We start from the raw sequence: 19,578 nt of genomic DNA, 5'->3' as shown, positions 1-19,578 counted from the left end.
TGTAAGATCCTAATTATGCTTACCAGAGCCTAGAAGTAGAACCCACTAATCCTGAAAAAAGGGTACAATTTTATAATATAATATTTTCTTAACCATTTGCATCTGACACTTTTAATACCTTTCTTCAAAACAAGATGATACATTTTTAGAAGAAACAGATTTTCCTGTTTCATGTTTCCCTTTAGAAGTGATTAATAAAATCTCTTGCATCTTAAAAACCTGATTTTTCAAAACCAAGTCAGTTTTAAAGCTTATTAAATTCTGAACACAAATATGTAAACAGAGAGAAAAACATCTCAACACATTAGCATTACATTTAGTCTTAGTGCTGACTTGTAGTCCATGCACTGTTATATCTCGGGTACTGAAATAGTTGCATTCCTGTCCAGTAAGTTGGTGCATTTGAACTCTTTCTTAAGTAAAAGATGAAAATAGATTTTGATCAATTGCTAGAAGTGACTGAAGATTCACTTAGCATTAAGAACTTTTTCCAGTGAAAATTCAGATTTGAAATGGAAGAATGGCACATTTGGAGGGAGAAGAAAAAGTGGGGAGCTCACCTTGACAGCAGCCTCTGAACCTTCTCCTTTAAAATCTTCATATTTCATTACTTCAGCCATAATGAATCCCTTTTCAAAATCTGTGTGAATCTTCCCTGCTGCCTGAGGAGCCTTCGTCCCTTTCTGTCAAACGAAAGACAAGAAGAAAATTAATTGCATTTAAGAAGATTGATTGCAGGAAAGAGGTTTCTCCTTTTTTATATGCTTTAAGGTTCTGCTGAAACTTTGTTTCATATCAGCTAAAATGCCACACATGCAGCTGGGCAATCCTCAATACTGGGACACAGACAGTGCCTTTGCCACAGATAAACCAACCGACATTAAAGAACAGCAGCTTTGTTTTTCCTAATAGCTATCAACAGCAGTATTGATTTTAGAAGCTATGACTGTGTTTTGTTGTGAGATTTGCTTCGACCCCTAGCTTTCTACACAGAAAGTGAGGAAGATAAAGATTTTTAAATAACTTTAAAATCTGAATTACTCAGGACTTTCACTTACATCCAAATAATTTCAATTAAAGATAACATTCATGGCGAACAACACTTGCAATGAGAAATGACATATGGATGTCAAGCCGTACACATTAGCTTATTTTTATTTCAGAACAATTTTAGTAAGTTTGATATAGAACAAACTGAGTATTCTTACCAAAACATCAACAACTGAATCACTAAAAAATAAAAAATCACCGACAACTATACGATAATTTAAGTTTATGCAATAGAGGAGAATGCATTATAGCTGCATGCTTCAAATTACAAGGACATACATTCTGTGCACACACAACCATGGAGAGAAATTTGAGCAATAATGGTGACCTAAAGGCTGCTTAATAAAGCATGTTAAAGTGCTAAGGAGTCTGACACTGTAAAGCACAGTTTTTACAATAAAAGATGTATTGGCTTAATATGGCTACTCACTGATGCTTACCTGACTAAGTATCTTTGCACATTAAATCAAAGATACTCACAATCAGTCTTAAGATAAACCAGCTTTCAAATTCTCTAATAAAGAGCAAGCACTTCTACTGAAAAAATGTGGAATTTCACAATATGCTTTTTTTCAACTATGGCAAGAATCAGAACTACAAAACCCTGTTTTCATATTATTTTGGTTGCTGTTTCAGGGACCTTAGCAAGCAGTTATTATGTAAACAGAGATGAGAAAAAAAAGCTAAAAAACCCCACACATGCTTTTAAGAAAATAAGTTTAATGTGCTAAAACACATACACAAACATCTGTAGCAGTACTATTAAAAATATAAATTTACAGGAAATTATGTTGATTAATGAAAACAAATTAATTCCAGTGAATGAAATTAAATACAGCACTGAAACTCATTGCACAGCCCTAAATACAATGATGCAAAAAACAGAAGCTCAAAGACTGAACTGCACCTCCAAAAGTTGACATTGTTGTAATTTTTAAGGTAAGAGTTTACAAGTGTACACATTCCAAAATATTTGTTCTATATTGATCTTTATATTGCAACATATTTACATTCAAAGGCAAACCATTACAGCTCAGCTCTTACTGTCCTCTGGGAATAAACTGAATAAATCAGTTGATGTCTATGGCTATAACCATACTACATCAATATTTAAAATACATAATATTGTTTTAGACATTACATAAGTTCCCAGATAAACATATAAAACTACCAAAATAAACTAGGTCTAAATACTAAAGTCAGTAAAAGACCTGAATTACTGCACACTGATTTTAGGATTTGGAGCCCAACTGTGTATCCACGAGGAATATAATGACGTTATATTGCTTTTATTGCTAAAATGTAATCCCAGCAAAGCACAGGAGGAATGAACCATCCGCAACCCAAACAAACTTAGTGAATACAAAATGAAAAGCAACATCAATTTCACTGCAGACAAACCCAGTCACACAGATTAAGCAAGCACAATACTGGTACGTCTTATCTCTGACCACAGGAGGAGGGTAGACAGATTCTACAGGATGAAGAAATTCAGACTATGTAATAGGCAGAATCAATTGTTACCTGCCTCAATCAATGCAGCTCCACTTTCACTGTTCAGCAGCTCACAAATAATTAAAGTTATCCTGGACAAAAACCTCATCTGTAATGACTAGCTAACCGCCACCATGACAAACTTCAAAGTCAGTGATATCAATCTGAATTCAATAGTGTGGAACTGGATATAGCTGATGAATAAGTATGAATCTTACCCTGATGGTCCATGCACGCACTTCATCTGGGCCTGCAGTGAAAAAGTATTCTAGTTGGAGTGCTGCATATCCAGCCTTAATGATCTTTGCTAAAGCACTGAAAAAAAAAAAAAGGGGGAAGGAATCCAATTCATTCAGCACATACACATAAAACAGCTAAATGCGCCAAGTAATCAATTTACGTGGAAAGACATCACATATTTTGAAGGTATCAGGTCTACTTTTGAACAGAGCAATAATTGCAGTAGCCTTTTACTTTGAACTCTCCTCAAAAGAAATACTTTTTTACTGCAAAATCATAAAGACAGCATTTTGATTTGTTTATTTGGCAACCTACAGAAACATGGGATAAATATAAATCACCCTATCAGGCAGCACTCTTGTCTCATGCAATTTTCACGACTCCAGGTCATGAAAGCGTATCTGTTTGACTGAAATTCAATACTGAAACAATTTATTATAGTTCCTCAGAAAATTATGGCAAAATTTTCTCCACTGTCCTTATTCCCCATAGATGACGAAACAGTTTTGGTGATCATTCCTTCTCAAAAATATACATAACTAATACCTATGTTATAATTAAAACACTGTACAGAGATGACAGATGACAGTTAAAAACTTAATTTAAAATAAATCTTTTCACTCTGTCTCATGGTAAAGAAAGGAGAAGATTCTCTCTTTATAATGGTAATTACTCTGTCATTTATTATTCTATCAGCGCAAGCAATTAAATTACTGCAAGGAAATAGTTGATAATAAAGTGTAGGGAAAATGAATGCTAATTAACCTTTGTGTCATGTTCTCTTCCAGATACTTCTGTTTCTCCTCAGCACTCATATCTTGCAACTTGAGTTCCAAGGCCCCACTAAAAGGAATGACCAAAGCTCCCGGGTCGTGCTTGTCCACCCACTCTTTAATTTTTATCAACCTGTAGACAACAAAGGGCACAACATTATCTTGTAGTGCATGCATGGCTGTACCACATTCATTATTATCAAGTAGCACATACATATTCATAAGAATTGCACGGATTTATGATGCCATCTTTTTGTGTATTGCTTTCCAAGGTCAAGGCATTAACAGGCAGCAATTGCTTCAGGTGTACTCCATTAACATTTCACTGTTTCCTGGTTTCTGTTTGGCATTTAATCTACAGAAATAGGCATAATTTGGGACAATAACTAGGTGTTTGGTAGAGGTTAAATACTTGCAATCTAAAAAGTGAATAAAACTTTCTGAGAGAAAAATGTACTTCCAAGAATTATATTTATCAAATGTGGTAAAACTGAGGGCCTTCAGTTTTTCCTGACTTTTTTTTTTAATTAAAAAAAAGGCATCTCAGTAGCTAAGACTGCTGATATTAGCAGATAGGAAAGAACACTACACTCCTATATAGCAAGCTGCACGTGCTTTTTCTGCATATTGATCTGGGAGTATGCCATGGCTGATCAACACAGTTCCATGTTTCTACTGGTTTTTCCCACCTTTTTACTGTTGTTCCAGGACAAAGCTTCTGGCTTCTATACTACGATTATTTTTAAATAAAGAAAAAAAAATTTCCTATTCATCTTTAGTAACTGGCAGCATTTACAATAGCTTGCTATGCATAATTTCTTTTAGTTGAATGAAACAACAAATTTGGAGCTAAAAACTCAGAGTGTTAGTTTTTGAATGTTAATTACCCTACCTGAAGTAAACAAAACTGGCAGCCTCCTGGCAGCCAGGAGGGTCAGGTGTGCCCTGGGGTACATCAGGCCCAGCATGGCCAGCCAGGCAAGGGCTGTGATTGTCCTGCTCTGCTCTGGGGCAGCCTCACCTCCGGTTCTGGGGGAAGTTTTGGGCATCACAATGTAAGAAGGCTATAAAGGTCTTAGAGGGGATCCAAAGGAGGGAAACAGTGATGGGGAAGGGCCTTGAGGAGGAGCTGTGTAAGCAGCAGTTGAGGTCACTGGGCCTGTTCAGCCTGGGGGGGACTGAGGGAAGACCTCACTGCAGTGACAGTTTCCTGTGAGGGGAAGAGGAGGGACAGCACTGATCTCTTCTTTTGCTGACCAAAGAATGAGGGAATGGCCTGAAGTGGTGTCAGGGGGGGCTTAGTTTGGGTGTTCGAGAAAGTTCTTCACCCAGATGGACAATGCTCTCAGGCACATGGTGTGACTCTTGGGGATGGTTTTGTGCAGAGTCAAGTGCTGGACTCAATGATCCTCATAGGTCCCTTCCAAATCAGAATATTCTGTGATTCTGTGAAAACTTTAGAGCAGTAGATGGTGTTTAAAAAAAAATCTTTAAACACAAGCATCATATTCATGACTGCAAGTATTTATTGTAAGTTTAAGGGAGACATTTGTAAATTACCTGGGAGGAGTTCACTACTGTTAACAGGACACTTTCTAAACACGTATGAATGGGAAGAATGACAGCTCTATGCTCAGCAACCAAACACAGGAGCCATGGGAATACTTCCTGTACACGAATAATGGAATCATAAAACACAGCACTTTGGGTGCCAGCAATGTTTCAGACCTGAAGCACCCACCATAGAGCACAGGGCTTTATGCTTGCTGAGTTCTTTTTCTTAGTCCTGCTAATCTGTAAGATTTAGACTAAGGTTTTAGCTGCTATTATACTAAAGTGCTTTGAAACTGTGGCCTGCAAACCTTTAAATAATCAATGCAAATGTCACTTCAGAAAAAAATGAAGTCAACCACAAGTTCATCAACACACATTTGTCAGAGAAAATAGCAGGGGATCAGAGCTATTATGAGATTAAGTGCATGGCCGACTGAGTAAGGTTTTAGATGGTACAAAGAATATAGAAGTTCACTCAACAGTTTTTACACATTTGTTATATAAGGCTGGTCTTCTATCATTTACTTATGTAAATACCCCGTCAATGTTCTTCAATCCTCATTATACTAATCTTTTCCTGCCTCCAGTTACCCAGTGAAAACAGAGTTTGGGATCCAGGACTGATAATGAAACACTACTGCCTCCAGAAACATCTGAACTGAAAATCACAATTAAGGTGTGTTTCCCAACGGGAAATCTGACACTTAACAGCATTTCTAAAATTAACATTTGCAGTTAATTAATTTATTTTGGCTAACAAATTGGGTATCAAAGTTCAGAGCTTATAAATGCCAACATTTTACAGAAAATAGGTCTCAAAATGAATCTACGATTCATGAGTGTACTTCGACACATGTGCATACATTCTTTATAGATGGGTTTTTTAAGGAATTACCTAACACTGGTCTCCAGACTAATTAAATAATGTGCCAAGTGAAGAAAGATGGAATGAAATGTGTAAACCTGAAAAAGTGAAACGAGCATGAAAATAATGTCAAAAATTTGATTCAAATTCTGTTTGGTAAATATGGTCATCATAACTAATAAACTAAGAACTATTGTGGAACAACAAGATAAGAAATAATTACTTTGGCTAAAACACCAATTCAGAATAATAATAGTCTTAGACTGTCATTTTAACAGCTTTTCTATTGAGTCCTTAGAGGGATTATTTGCATTCCTCAGGTATTCTATTGTACGATTCAGATGAATAAAGACTTACAAATCATTCCTCTACCGCCAGTGTGAGACTTTGATCCAGTGAATACACCATTGTACCTTAACTATAATTGGCAAAAAACCTGACAGTGTAGAGCATCACAAGCTTAATAACAAAGGAGAATATCTCAAAGTGTTGACAGACGATCTTCATAATGCAGGAGCAAAGCTGGTACATTTTACCAATAAATGAGCACTGAGGTCTAAAGGTCTCTGAAGTGACTGACATCAGACCTGCTACAGCCTCTCTAAAAGAATAAGGTAGTGCATCCCACTCTGTACAGTCAGGTTCTCTGCCCGAGTCTTACTTTTGTGACTTTCGGTGTCACAGGAATTACTAAAAAGTACCAAGGAATTCCCCTAAATGTGATCAAAATAAAGAAAACACACAAAAAAGTAAACACTCAAATATAAATATTGATTATTTCTAATTCACGTTTTCCCCAAAGTAGAATGCTTAACTACTAATCAGTAAAATAACAGTGTATGTTTGCCTTCCTATTACAGATAACCAAGTGTGCCAAACAGATCAAAATGGTCTTAACAAATGGTTACAATTAATGTCATAGTCTGTTTTATTTGAGCACAATTTTTCCAAAGAAAATTATGTATGTCTCTAAAAGGACAGCAATAGTACATTCATTTTGGGCCTTTAAGATAAGCAAATTCTGGAGTATCTCTCCATTATTTCACGCTATACTTGAAAATAAATAATGACAAATACTGGATTTTATGCTTAAAGACTTTTAATACTTAAAAACTGCCACTGCATGCTAAAATGTAACAAAATGAAAAGTAAAAAACCAAAAAGTAGAACTGACAGCACCCATGACCATGATTAACAGCTGAAACTACTTTAAGAAATGAGGAACTGCTTGAGATGAAAACCCTTCTTTACAAAGTAAACCAAAAACTAAGTGAAAACAGCGTAAGAGAGTGGGATTTCTGTGACATCCAACAGACTTTCCCTTCTGGGGTAGCTTGGTTCCTCCCTTCCCTGTGGAGAGGAGTGTGCCAACAGCAACTAGAGAGGGTTGCACAATTGAAGTCTGACTGATGCCAGAAAACAGACAAAATATATTTTCTGGAAAAAAAAACACAGACTCAAGAGACAGCAAGACATCCATTCATTCTGTGATGGCAAGCAGAAAAGCATATTATGACTGTGTAAAAGCCTGACACAAGAACAAAACCAAGGCAAGTGCAAAACCAGACATCATCTTGCAAGTGAAGGCAGCACTCAAATTTCTGATCAGGGAAAACACTAAAGAGGAATTCAGATGCTCATTTCCACCTAGCACTGAGACTGTTGTTTGATAAGGACATAAGGAGTATCAGCAGCGTGATCAGTATTTCCAGTAAACCACAGGGGCCAGCAACTTCAACTGCAGACAGATCAGGACAACTACCAGAGTTAACTCTTGATACTAAATCAGGATGCACAAGACCATGGAGAAAGGTTTAAAAATGATGGCACTCACTGAGAAGGCCAATAAGCAAAGAACACCAGAAATGGGAGTTGTACAGAAGGGGGTGCCTTCACTTTAAAATGGGGATGCTTACTGAGGCAGAAAAAACCAAAACCTGCAGCCAACCAAAATAAAAAGGTATAAAAGTTGCAGAAGGTACATTACCTACAAATCAATATTTGAGAGAGTTTCACATGAGAGATCCAGCTGGGAACAGAGACAGAGTTCAGATGGAAATCTGAAGAAGTGATGGAAGAGAGAAGCTGCAGAGAAAGCTTAAGCTCAGTGGACACCTGCAAGACAAGATGATCTGAAAACCTGACCCCTGAGAAGGAAGGTGATTTGTGAAAGTATGCTTTTATACAAGCAAGACCAAAAAAACTAATGGAAGAGAAACAAGTGTTTTTCTGTTCTACACTTGAACTACGAGTGAAAACCAGCAGAAACAAAAGAGCACGGCAGGGAAAAAGAAAATATCAGGCAGGACAAGAAGGAAAGAAACAAATGTAGGTAAGATAAAACTAAATTATCAAAATTTACAAAAGACTGGAAAAAAGATCCACAGATAGAAATGAGAATAAGGACTTATAAATTCCAACAGGCTCTTCCTGTTAGCAGTTCTGTACAATACCAACTTTTAAAGGCTTCTAAACTCAATCTGTTGAGTGTTTGCTCCCTGTTGTTGAAGTTTTCCATAGGTGGAGCCTAAGCCACCTTTATTTTAGCTAAACTGAGCCTATAGACTGTGGACCAAGAATATACACTCCCTATTTAGATCTTTAAAAATGTAGGCAATTTTTATTTTCAGCTTTCCTTGTAAGCCACATATTGCTTCAACTTTGAACCTTTTTGTTTGGTCTCTCTTCAATTGGTCTAAAAGTTTCTGAAAGCACACAGTACCCAATGCACTTCTCAGAGTTTTCAATAATAATATGTTATAAACATTTTAAAAAGCTAGAGGATTAACTCATTTTTCAGGTGATTTTCCTGTTTATTAAACCCAGTCTAGCATTTGCTTTTTTTTCTGACAGCACTGCAACATTATCTCATGCTCAGGTTATAACTTATTGAGTGACTAGCTATTCTTAATACTATGTTTGCATAGTTAATTATTCCTGTATAAAACCCTTCTCAGGAGCTGCACCATGGCTATTTTTTCCTAATGATTTCTTCTGTTTCTTGAGATGCTCCTAAGTTCTAATTACACATATGTGGACATCTCCTAGACTGGGGGTCATCCATAGCTTTAACAAGAGTGCTCATCATCCAGCTCATTAATGGAAATACATAACAGCATTCAACCAGTAGCTGCTTCTGCAGGATTCCTCATGTGATATTCTTTGTTGGGGAAGTGTACCACTGATAATTATGCTCTGTGTATTATCTTCCAACCAGTCTTGCACATTCAACTTCCAGTAGTTTCCATCTAGCCTATTCAATTTCCTGTCTTGTTCATGAGAGTGCTGTGAGGCACTGAAACCTTTGAAGGCTTAATAAAAATCCCAATACTCAGTATATTTTTTTGCTATATGCAAGACTGTTACATTTACCACAAACAAAATATTAGATTCATCTGACAATCTAGACAAGTAATGAACTGTCAACATGAATTTGTGAAGACAACTGGGCTGCTTTTAGGGGATTAAAACATTGGATTGTTCCAACATTTTTCTTGAAATTAAAAGAAAAATCATTGACTTAAAAATACTTTATTTCTTCTCTCCTTTTTGTGAATTTCTTTTGTCTTTTGAAATCACATCCATTATGAGGTTCCAAATGAAACCACAAATTATCAGAAATGATGATGAGTTAAGAAGAATTGTTTCTTTTGCCACTTCCCAAAACCATGAGGACAATTAGGTTTAGTTGATTTGGTAGGATGGAAGACCTTATTTACCTAAGCACCAGTACTGCATGGCACAGTGCCTAGGTGATGTCCTTCCCTTCTGTTCTGGTAGCAGGCACAGATCCACGGAGATCTGGTCCTACTGTTCTCACATGAGGATAACATACATATTATCCTATGGATAACATGTATATGTACCCTTATGGATAATATGTACATGTATCCTTATGGAGATCAGAAACAGCTTCAGTAAGCTTTCACTCCAAATTTCTACAATTAACGAATGATGGGATGGTAAAACCAACAGAACAAATGTATATACAAATACAATGTATAACAAATGTGTGATTCTGTATCACAGAAATGCTCTGTGCCAGAAGTGAAGAAGGGGAAGAGGAAAGCACAGGTGGTTGTCACTCTGCTGTAGTGGAGCACTGCGCTCTAACTGCCTTTCTCTGACTATCCCTTTCTTCTTGCATTACATAAGAAGACAGAATGACTAAACAGGAAAACATTAAGGAGTAAAAAGGTACCTTCTTCCTCACCATGATAAGTTTTTATGAAGATGACAAATCTACAGAAGGTATGGGAGGGAGTACCTGTTACAGACCTCAGCAACCACGTCTTAAATCACCAGTGATGATTATAAGTTTATTTTTTTATTCCCTGTTCCCAGCTGGCCAGATGAAACACAGCAATCCTTCAATTTCAGAAAGCCCTTTCCCAGCCCTCACCTGCAAACGCTTTCTAGAAACAGTTCAGAACAAAAGCTCTGCCTCCATGCACTGGGCTGCTCCCTGGCCAAGTGCCCCCTGTCAGCCTCTCAGGACAAGAGCTTGAGGAACTCACCTCTACATTTATCCTGCATATCCTGAGAGCTTTCAGCTCCTCAGCACCTTCCCATAATCCAGTGTCCATACCACCTCCAATATTTAGTCACTGCACCCACCTGAACACTCTAAGAGGCCAGCGTGGAGGACCCATCTCACATAATAGATGTCACTGACATCTCCTAACACAGATTGACTTGAGCCTCAAAATAAGAAGTGGAACAGCCCTTAAAATTCTTTACCTTTTAGGGACTTGCCACACATCTCATGATCACAGGAATCTTATGGCAGAATGGGTACATCAAGTATCTCATTCTACCAGATCCAGATTTAAAATTTTTAAACTTCATTGCAATTTCAACTTACACTGTTATCAAAAACAAAATCATGGAGGTTCCTTTCCTGACCAAGACTTTCATTTGACATTTCTTATAGATGGGTTTATACCTCCTTAACATTTTCCTTTGAAATGTAAGTAATCCCAGGTTCTGTGCCTCATGTGTCAAAGCAAGTTCTTCCAAAGCCTTGATCTCTATCATGGCCATTATCTTAAATCCCCAATAATTCTGCAAAATCATTTGTTAGATGGGGTGACTAGTATTGCACCTACTACTTTTTTCAAGTTGCATCCCAGGTTTTAAAGAAACATTTTCAGAACCTGAACATGAGCTTCTCATCTCATTCCTTACCCATCCAGATGTTACACTTGCTTTTCTGCTAGCAGCTGCAGCACATGGAGCAGGGCCCCTACAGCACTCCCTGCAGGCATTCTCAAGCTGTTCACCAATAAAAACAATCCAGTAAAAAAGCAGCTTTTGGAGGGAGAATTTACTTCTTTCATAGCTCCCCTCTCCAGCTATTGCCTTTTAAAATTGACCAGTTAACTTTCCCACATATCCTTAGAAATGGCTGTGCCAATATAACTGAAAGGTGCTGCAGGAACCAGTAAAGACTACTAAGGACAGGATGTCTTAAGTTAGCCAACCACCCAAAAAACACCAATACCATGGAGCCAAGTTCAATCAGGAATTTCATTAATTATTATTGAAAAATGCTTATAAATGGCAGGACTCCTGAGTAAAAATTATCCCATATGAGATCACTTATAAATGGATTCTTCCAAGCTGAAAACAATGGTTGACAACAGAATTTTAAAAATCAAGGCAATATTCTGAAAATTCCTATCAAAGAACTTTATGCCCTCAAGATAAAGCTCTGTTAACAAATTAACATAATATGGCAGTAGCAGAGGGTTCTCAGCTTGCCTGGTCTAGAGAGCTACCCAGAGATATTGGCTGTTTAATGGTATGCTAAAAACACACAAGGACACAATGCTTCACTTACAAATTTGTATGTATGACCAACCACTTTTTGAATGTATTTCATATAAAGATTTGGCTCAACTGACATGAAATGTTTTTGGTTTGCAAAATGTGGGAGCTGTGAAAGATGTAATACCAGAGAACATGAACCTGCATATCAAGAACCAACAGTAGATAACGAACAGAAAATTTCTGTATCTGGGAGAAGCATGCTTAACAGAAAAATAAAGTTCATGTATTGCAGTAACTTTGAATTAAAAGACACCAAGATGGTAGAACGACAAAGAAGTAAAATAATCCAGGATGATTTTTTCTGCAGATATATATATGTAGAGCTCCCACTAAAAAAAGATTTAGCAGTACATTATACAGCTTATATAATCTAGCAAAAGCTCAGTCAAGGTAAAACATTTGTAAGATGCATCACTTATGAAGAATAAAGATCTTAAAATCCAATTTCAAAACATTCATTTCTGATCTGATTTCCAAGACTGTAGTAACATCTCTATCCAAACTATGGTCCCCACTAAGGTGAGTGAAACCAATTACAACTTGGTATCACAACCAACTCAAACAACAAGTGGTACTAGACTGCCACGGCAGCACCTGCTGGCACATGAATGGCTTACAATTCTCCTTGGGCTGCCAGCTGGGAACACTAATTCTGTCTGAACTAAAAAGACAAAAAAGAGACGGCTGTTGCAAGGATCAAGAACAGCCAAGACTCAATTACTGATGAACCCACATAACAACAGAGACTGCAACAAACTGTGCATATTACATATCCTAGTTATGGGCACAACAAGCCCTACTTAAGCACATATACTTTGGACCAGAAATATACTTTTAAAGTCCCATCTTGTCATTCTTTCTGCTGTCATTTATAAAATACATAATTTACAATGGTTATCTTGAAAACTGTAACAAAATAATTTAACAATTATTCATTCATAAATTATAGCAGAAGGAGCAAATATCAGTCACAAGGCTTCCGTGCAAATTGGTGATAACTGAGATACTATTACAGATTAGTAGAAGAGTTCCTATTCCGTAGTCAGGCTTATGCTATGGCATAATAATTTTAAGTCTTGTCTCTTGACAGGACTTCTTTATGTCACATGAAAACTATTACTGAGAGTCCTGTACATAGCAAGACAATTCATATCAATGCTATTATAGTAAAGTCTCAAATATATAAACTCAAAAGGTTATGAGCCATTCATAAATTAGAGTATTGACCAAAAAGACTCCAAAGATATTGAATGGTTAATACTCAACCTAGAGCAACTCAAAGAATACAAGGCTTTATTTCAGACCCCTGATTTAGACACCTAATCTAGCTCTGCTCCCTATATAGTTAATGAAGTAGGAGGCTCTTCTGAGCGCAATTCAGAGTACTTAAATTAGGGCTCCCTTTCTCATTTTCTTCTTAAAGCATCTCCCCTCTCCTCTTTTCATAGGCTGCTTTAGAAACTAACCCTTACCTTATATGCCTAAGACACTCACATAAAATTATGTGATGGGCCTCAGTCCTGCCTCCTGCTGATAAACTTCCCCAAAACAACGTCTAATAAATCCAACAGCATACACTGTACTGTCATATGAACAAGTCCATGTCTGAGTAAAGCGCTAAATGAGTTCAGGATTTTCACAGCATGCAGAGATGCCTTGTATGAAATGTACTTCACTAATTTGAAAAGCTGTCACAGAAATGTTCAATTCCACAGACACAGTCTGTTTACCTGTCCAAACTATGGTGAAATGAAAAAAAAAAATTAACCATGTCTGAATCATCTACTAAAACATACTTGTCCAAGGGGAATGGTAACTTTGATTTTTTTTCAGATGCCAGAATAAGTATCTGGATCAGTGTCACACTTCATTTATCTGACAGACTAAAGGATCTGTTAGACACAGATTTTTAAGGCTGAAAATGGAATGACACAGTATATTTCTGTCAGAAGTAAATAATCTTATTCTATGGGTGGGTATGCACAAAACATTTTTATTTGAAAGTACAAAACTAAAATTTGATTTATTATAAAATTGTTTGCTTACCAAGCTTCATTTTTGTATCAGTTATGGGATTAGGAAGCATTCAACACCCTCAACAATTTCAACAATAAAAAAATAAACAATTTCACTGAGAAGAACTCCACCTTGAAGTTACAGTGCTCGGCGCTATGCTTTACCCTTACAAACACTAGCACTAACAATAGGATCAAAAAGCCAAACCTAAAAAGCATGCTACTTTTATTTTTGTCACTTAGCCCAGAAACCATTTTTCAATAAAGTCAGAACGTAAGCCCAGAATCATACTAATCCATGTTCAGTCTCTCCTGAGTAAAGAAAAGGCTCCATGTGTGGTGGCAAACATGAGAGTTGTCAACATAAATGAAAATGTTCATGAATAAAAAACAGGCTGTTATAAAGAGCTAATTATAATATTACTATCAATTGCTAGCTTGCACTTGCAAATCTTTCATATCATATAAATGCATTGTTTTTGACGTTTCTCTGTAGCTAAACATCACATCATTTCACTTTTTCAAAGTAGTTCAAACATGCATGGGATATACTATAAGGAATGTGATCTGATCTACAGTTGCACTGAAAAGAAAAACTATGACAAGAAATGTGCAGTCATTAAAAATGTAAAACATTAATCATCTCCCAAGTAAAAAAAAAATCCTGACTTCTAACAGCCTCTATAAAGTGATTTCTACTTTCTTTATATTCATTCTTACTGTCCAAAACAGCAGTTGAAAACAGTTATGTGAATGACGACAAAAACAATACAAACATCCAAAGCACTACTGACACTGAACTATTCCGCTTCCATCCAGATGCTTTCTTACCACAAGAAATGCTGTTTATTTGCTTCAAGCAATCATCTACACTTTTCTAGAAAATACAGTTTGAGAAATGTTTCACTAACAATGAACTTCTCAATGACATTTTCAATTAAAAGCACTGCTCCTATTTTAACGCTCACATTTTCTTCTGTTTCAGAAGCAGCCTAGAATTTTAGTTAGGAAAAGACCTACTCAAGAGGGAAGAGCCCCAGTAAGTAAGAGATGGTTAAAAGTAGACCTAGCCAAAGGAAAAATACTAAAATATCATATTGGGCAGCTATTCTGGGCCATGATAGTCTATGCATTTCTCCACCAAACAGTCACTTAATCGTCACACACAATGCAATTTTAGTCTTAGTTTGGTTGAGTAATGACACTATCAAAGAAGAAATGATGACAGAAAATAACCTTGGGTAAACACAAGTAATTTGGTTTAAAGGAAAAAATAAAGCATGTCCTGATAAATTTATTCTCTCATTGATATGACATATGATTTTCTGTGCAGGAGGAATGCATCTCTAAAGTGTGCTGTGTGTAAAACTACTCATTCAGCTGGAGAAGAAGGGGAAGTGGATTTGTAGAGACTGAGGACTGAGCAATGCGCTGGATATGATAACAGGAGAACAAATTAGTCTTTCAGGGTACTAAATCAAAATTCACCAGGATCAAATTTAGGACTGATCATGTTAAATACATTAATGACCTTGACACAAACATTAGTTGCATGCAAATTTTATGTTCAATGCAGGGACAGGAGACGTTTTCCTCAAGAAAAGTCATCATCATTGTCAACTGAAAGTGACAGAGAAGGGAGTTCACACTAGGTTAGCACTCTTTAAAGCAAATCTAAGCCACCAGGACAATGCAACAGGGGAAAGGAAAATATCATCTACAGATCCTACTGGAAATGCTTCCCTTTGTTAACAGGATGCAATGTATCTGCATATAAGGTATTCCTGAAAGCGTAAGGAGAACTACATGCAGCTGTGGTCAGCTAAGTTCAGAACAGGTCTAAAATTATCAGAGGGATCTGAACCTTGTGTAAATGACACAGAAAGAGAAAACTGATAATACCTGCTTTAAATAAGGAGATAAGCACCAATTAGATAAGATACTGTTTAGTCTACAGGACAAAGCTGCCTTAACACCAATGAAATAAGCCAGCCATGGAAAAACAGAGGCTGGAAATTAGCAGAACATTTTCAACCCAAGGCAGCAGCAAGGTTCTGTGAACTGCCTCCCAATACTAAGTGCAGAACAATCAGCCACTGTTAAAAAAAATCCACAACAAATCACCACCTTAATTAATTTATGGAAGTCATTATACTGTGTAGCTACCAACAATAACTGGTTCTGTACTGAATGCAGAGGAGGGATTACAGTAATTTAGGGATTACCATATAGTTACAAGGAAGCACTACACTTTATGAATTCAGAAGTACTTAAACGCTATGCAGAAATGCACAGGAGGACAAAGAGGTCTCAATTTCATACAAATCAAGTTCCTACACCTTTTGTAAGAACCAATGCCTTCACTGGGAGGAAGGCAGAAAGAGCTCAAGCCCCACATACTCGAATTGGCTAGTGCTGGCCAGCTGACCAGCAGCAGTAGGACTGTCAGACTGATGCTACCTGTGCTCACTGCCTGATGTCACTGCCTCCTAAAGGGAGAGTATAAATTTGGGATCACTGTTGTAAGGAAACAAGACTCAAAACTCCTGGACAACCAGACTTCTGCTCTTCCAAAATAAAATGTACATAAAGTCAGAAGTAGCCCTCTATACCATACTTAGGTACCAGTACCACTCACAAGGACAGCACAGGTAAAGCAGAAGAGGTGGCTGAAGCACAGCTTGGCAGTAAGTCATCTCAAAATTTCAACAAGGTACAATTTTTAAAATAGCACTAATAATAGCACTGGACTTCAATATACTAGCTGGTCAAATGAAGAAAATTAAGAGTGTTTTAATTTTGAAGTATGTGAAATTTTTAAATTAAATTTTCCTACTTGGTATCAGAAACAGAGATTTAAAAGAGACAAAAAATCCAGTCCCTCATCACCAAATCTCCAGGCATGTGGCTTTAACATAAGGCCTTCCTTCTACAGTATTGAGTTTTGCTTCAGAAAAAGGGAATCCCATCATCAGGGGTCCCCTACCTACCCAACCCTACTGCATCCTCATGAGCAAGCTTGTCCTTTCCATGGAGCAAGGTTGGCCATAAAGGAAAGGTACACCCCTAAGCACCACTAACAATCTTCATTGTGGCATTTTCTGACTTTGAAATGTGTCCCATTACAGCATTAAGACACTTAATATAGCAGGACATAATTTCCAATTTATAAAAAAGCCACCAATAAACATGCTGAATCCTAAAGTGAATGTACTCATTAAATACGCATTACACAAACCTATCTTTGAGCTAATGTAACTACAGTCAGCATTTGCCCCTCAGTAAATTAGAAGCTGTTCTGCTGCAAGGTGTCACAGGTACTTGCTAAGAGCTCAGAAACAAAAAGACATAGTACCCCTGAATTTCATGCCATGCATTCCAAGGAGAAAAATCTATTGAGTGCAGTCTCTTCTGATAATTTTCCCTAAAATACGGCCACTTTCCCATCCAACAGTTCTTCACATCCTGTTGCTCACTCTGCTTTCTTCTCCCAGTGTTATTCTCCATTCTTCAAAGCCTTCCATCCTGGTCCAAGAGCTCTTTAGCAAGATGTTTCCAAAGGCAACTCTCAGAACTGGCACTTCGCTGAATTCACACCTCCCTCCTACCCTTGCTGTGGTCACTCCCACACCCCTACTTCCTTTTACCTCCTTTGCAGGGTTACCAGCTCTGCTCCTGGTCACAGACCCACTTCCTGCTCAGCTTCATTCATGCTTCAACATACAGAGGTACAACTGAGACTCTTGCAAATCCCTCTTAGGTCTGCTCAATTCTTAAATTTAGCAACAGCTATTTCAAAGAAAAATTCCTTTACCACTGTGTATCTCACAGTATTTAGTATTACATTAATCATCTACCACTGTACTTTCTTACAGTTTTTTAAAATAAATTGTACAAATTCTGACGTTCTGAAATTCGTTCTGCACAAATCCAATGCATATTGATGATTTTTCTCACTAAAAAGTGGACAAAGTATTTATGTAATAGGCTGAAATAAGCAAAGCTCAGGTATAAAATACCAGTCTAGTAAACAAAAATAAACAAATAATCCACTGTACAGTTTAAGTACCACAGACAATAAAGATGTATACTAGATATATACAGTAATATCTATTATAAAGAAATATTAGATACAAGTCTCTCAGTAAAGTCTAGAAAACCACAGGGCACATAGTTGTACTGTTAGTGCTTCCACTTAGCAGATGAAATCTTATCTTTACACAGAAAAAGGACAAAAAAATGGGGATGTAAATACAGCAATCTGAAACATGGTAGCACTAACCAATACTGCGTCTTTCCTTGAAACAAAAATTTGTCTCAGAAAAGATGCCGTTGATAGTTTCTCTGGCGCATTCAATGTTATTGTACATGTTTGTCTGGTACAAACCTGTGGAGCCTGCAATAAGAAATGCCAACAGTGCAAAAGACTTCGTATGAAAATATTCAAGTTGAAGCTGCGCACATCCTCAATTTTGCTTTTCACCACAAAGAAAGCCCAACTATACATTATGAATCAATCAGAAAGAGGACATATTTATTTATGTTGCAATAAAAATAAGACAAAGTATGGAACTTCAGTGATGAGATGCCTAAACCAGAAGCATTTTCCCAGCCCTACAGCAGTTAAAACAAATTACATAACAATCCTTTACAGAGAAAGCTCTTACTGAATTTGAAAAACACTTACATGCTGCAATTTTCAGAAAAGCACCACGCTAAAAATGCATTCCACTCATTCAGAAGCAACCCAGATTCAGTACTATAGAAGCTAAAGGTACTGCTCAATACAATGATTCATAGTTTCTCTAATAGGAAGATTCAGCAGTTTTCAGACGAGACCTTTATTCCCTCTCTGAATAAATGATGCCTGAAATTTTTATTCTTGTTCTAATGGAATTTCAATGGCCTTCACTGCAAATCTACTGGAAATTTTCGCATATTAAGTGGAAAAAATTAAATGATGTTAACCACATTTTAATGTGATTAAGGCTGACAGGGTCATTATTTCTGCTAATCACTCAGTTTAAAAAGCTCAAACAAAACTTTGTAACAGCCAACGTTTTTTCTGGTTTTCTGTATGTCTACTGTAGTTGAGAATTAAAACCACTACTGAATATGAAACACAGCATATTCCATAAAAGGATACATCAAATGTTTGCTGCAATTTGTGCATGGATTTCATAATAATTAATTTAAAACTTTAAAAAGGGGGGGAATTGTTCTTTCAGAATGTATAGTCCTTTACTTCTTTTGTCTTCCTCAATCAAAAGATAAAACAGAACAAGGGAATATATACTTATTTCCCCATATGTCATATTTGCTAGTAAACAAGAGAAAACATTTCTGCATGTCTTTACTGTGAACCACAAGATATGTGTAATTACAGAAAATAATTTCTCAGACCATGTCTGTTAGCCTCTGCAATAAGGAGTTCTGCTTATTACCATTTAGGTTGGCATAATCTGGAAATTGGGCATAAAGAAGTAGAACAGAATGAGTAGCAAAGATTATATAGTTTTCAGAGTGCCTTGTAGCTGACTTGCATGGAGGATCAAACAACAGGACAGAAAATTAAGGACACTGCTGCTCTGGCTCAGCTTGAGAGGCACAGCCTTAGAGCCAGCCCCCTTGCTCAGAGGTCTGGCACCAACAGCAGCAACTGCCAGTGGAGCAGCTCCCTAAAAACACAGAAGCTTTGAGGATGACTGAACAGGGCAGAAGGACTTCACCTAAAAAACAGACATAAGTTTGTCTT

General features: G+C 37.0%; 1 protein-coding gene across 4 annotated transcripts in view; it reads right to left on the bottom strand.

The window, feature by feature from the left end:
* OLA1 (Obg like ATPase 1) overlaps window positions 1–19,578 on the bottom strand; it is a 130,313-nt gene that overhangs the window by 3,854 nt on the left and 106,881 nt on the right. For all 4 annotated transcript variants that reach the window (XM_064718090.1, XM_064718092.1, XM_064718093.1 and 1 more), the window contains 3 exons: window positions 3,550–3,690; window positions 2,763–2,859; window positions 561–683 (listed from right to left, as the gene is read on the bottom strand). In XM_064718090.1, coding sequence (XP_064574160.1) covers window positions 561–683; window positions 2,763–2,859; window positions 3,550–3,690 — 361 coding nt within the window. The remainder of the gene's footprint in view (window positions 1–560; window positions 684–2,762; window positions 2,860–3,549; window positions 3,691–19,578) is intronic.

The sequence above is a fragment of the Zonotrichia leucophrys genome, chromosome 7 (assembly GCF_028769735.1).
Source record: "Zonotrichia leucophrys gambelii isolate GWCS_2022_RI chromosome 7, RI_Zleu_2.0, whole genome shotgun sequence".
Classification (NCBI taxonomy): domain Eukaryota; kingdom Metazoa; phylum Chordata; class Aves; order Passeriformes; family Passerellidae; genus Zonotrichia; species Zonotrichia leucophrys.
This window is presented reverse-complemented; position numbering and strand designations above follow the sequence as displayed.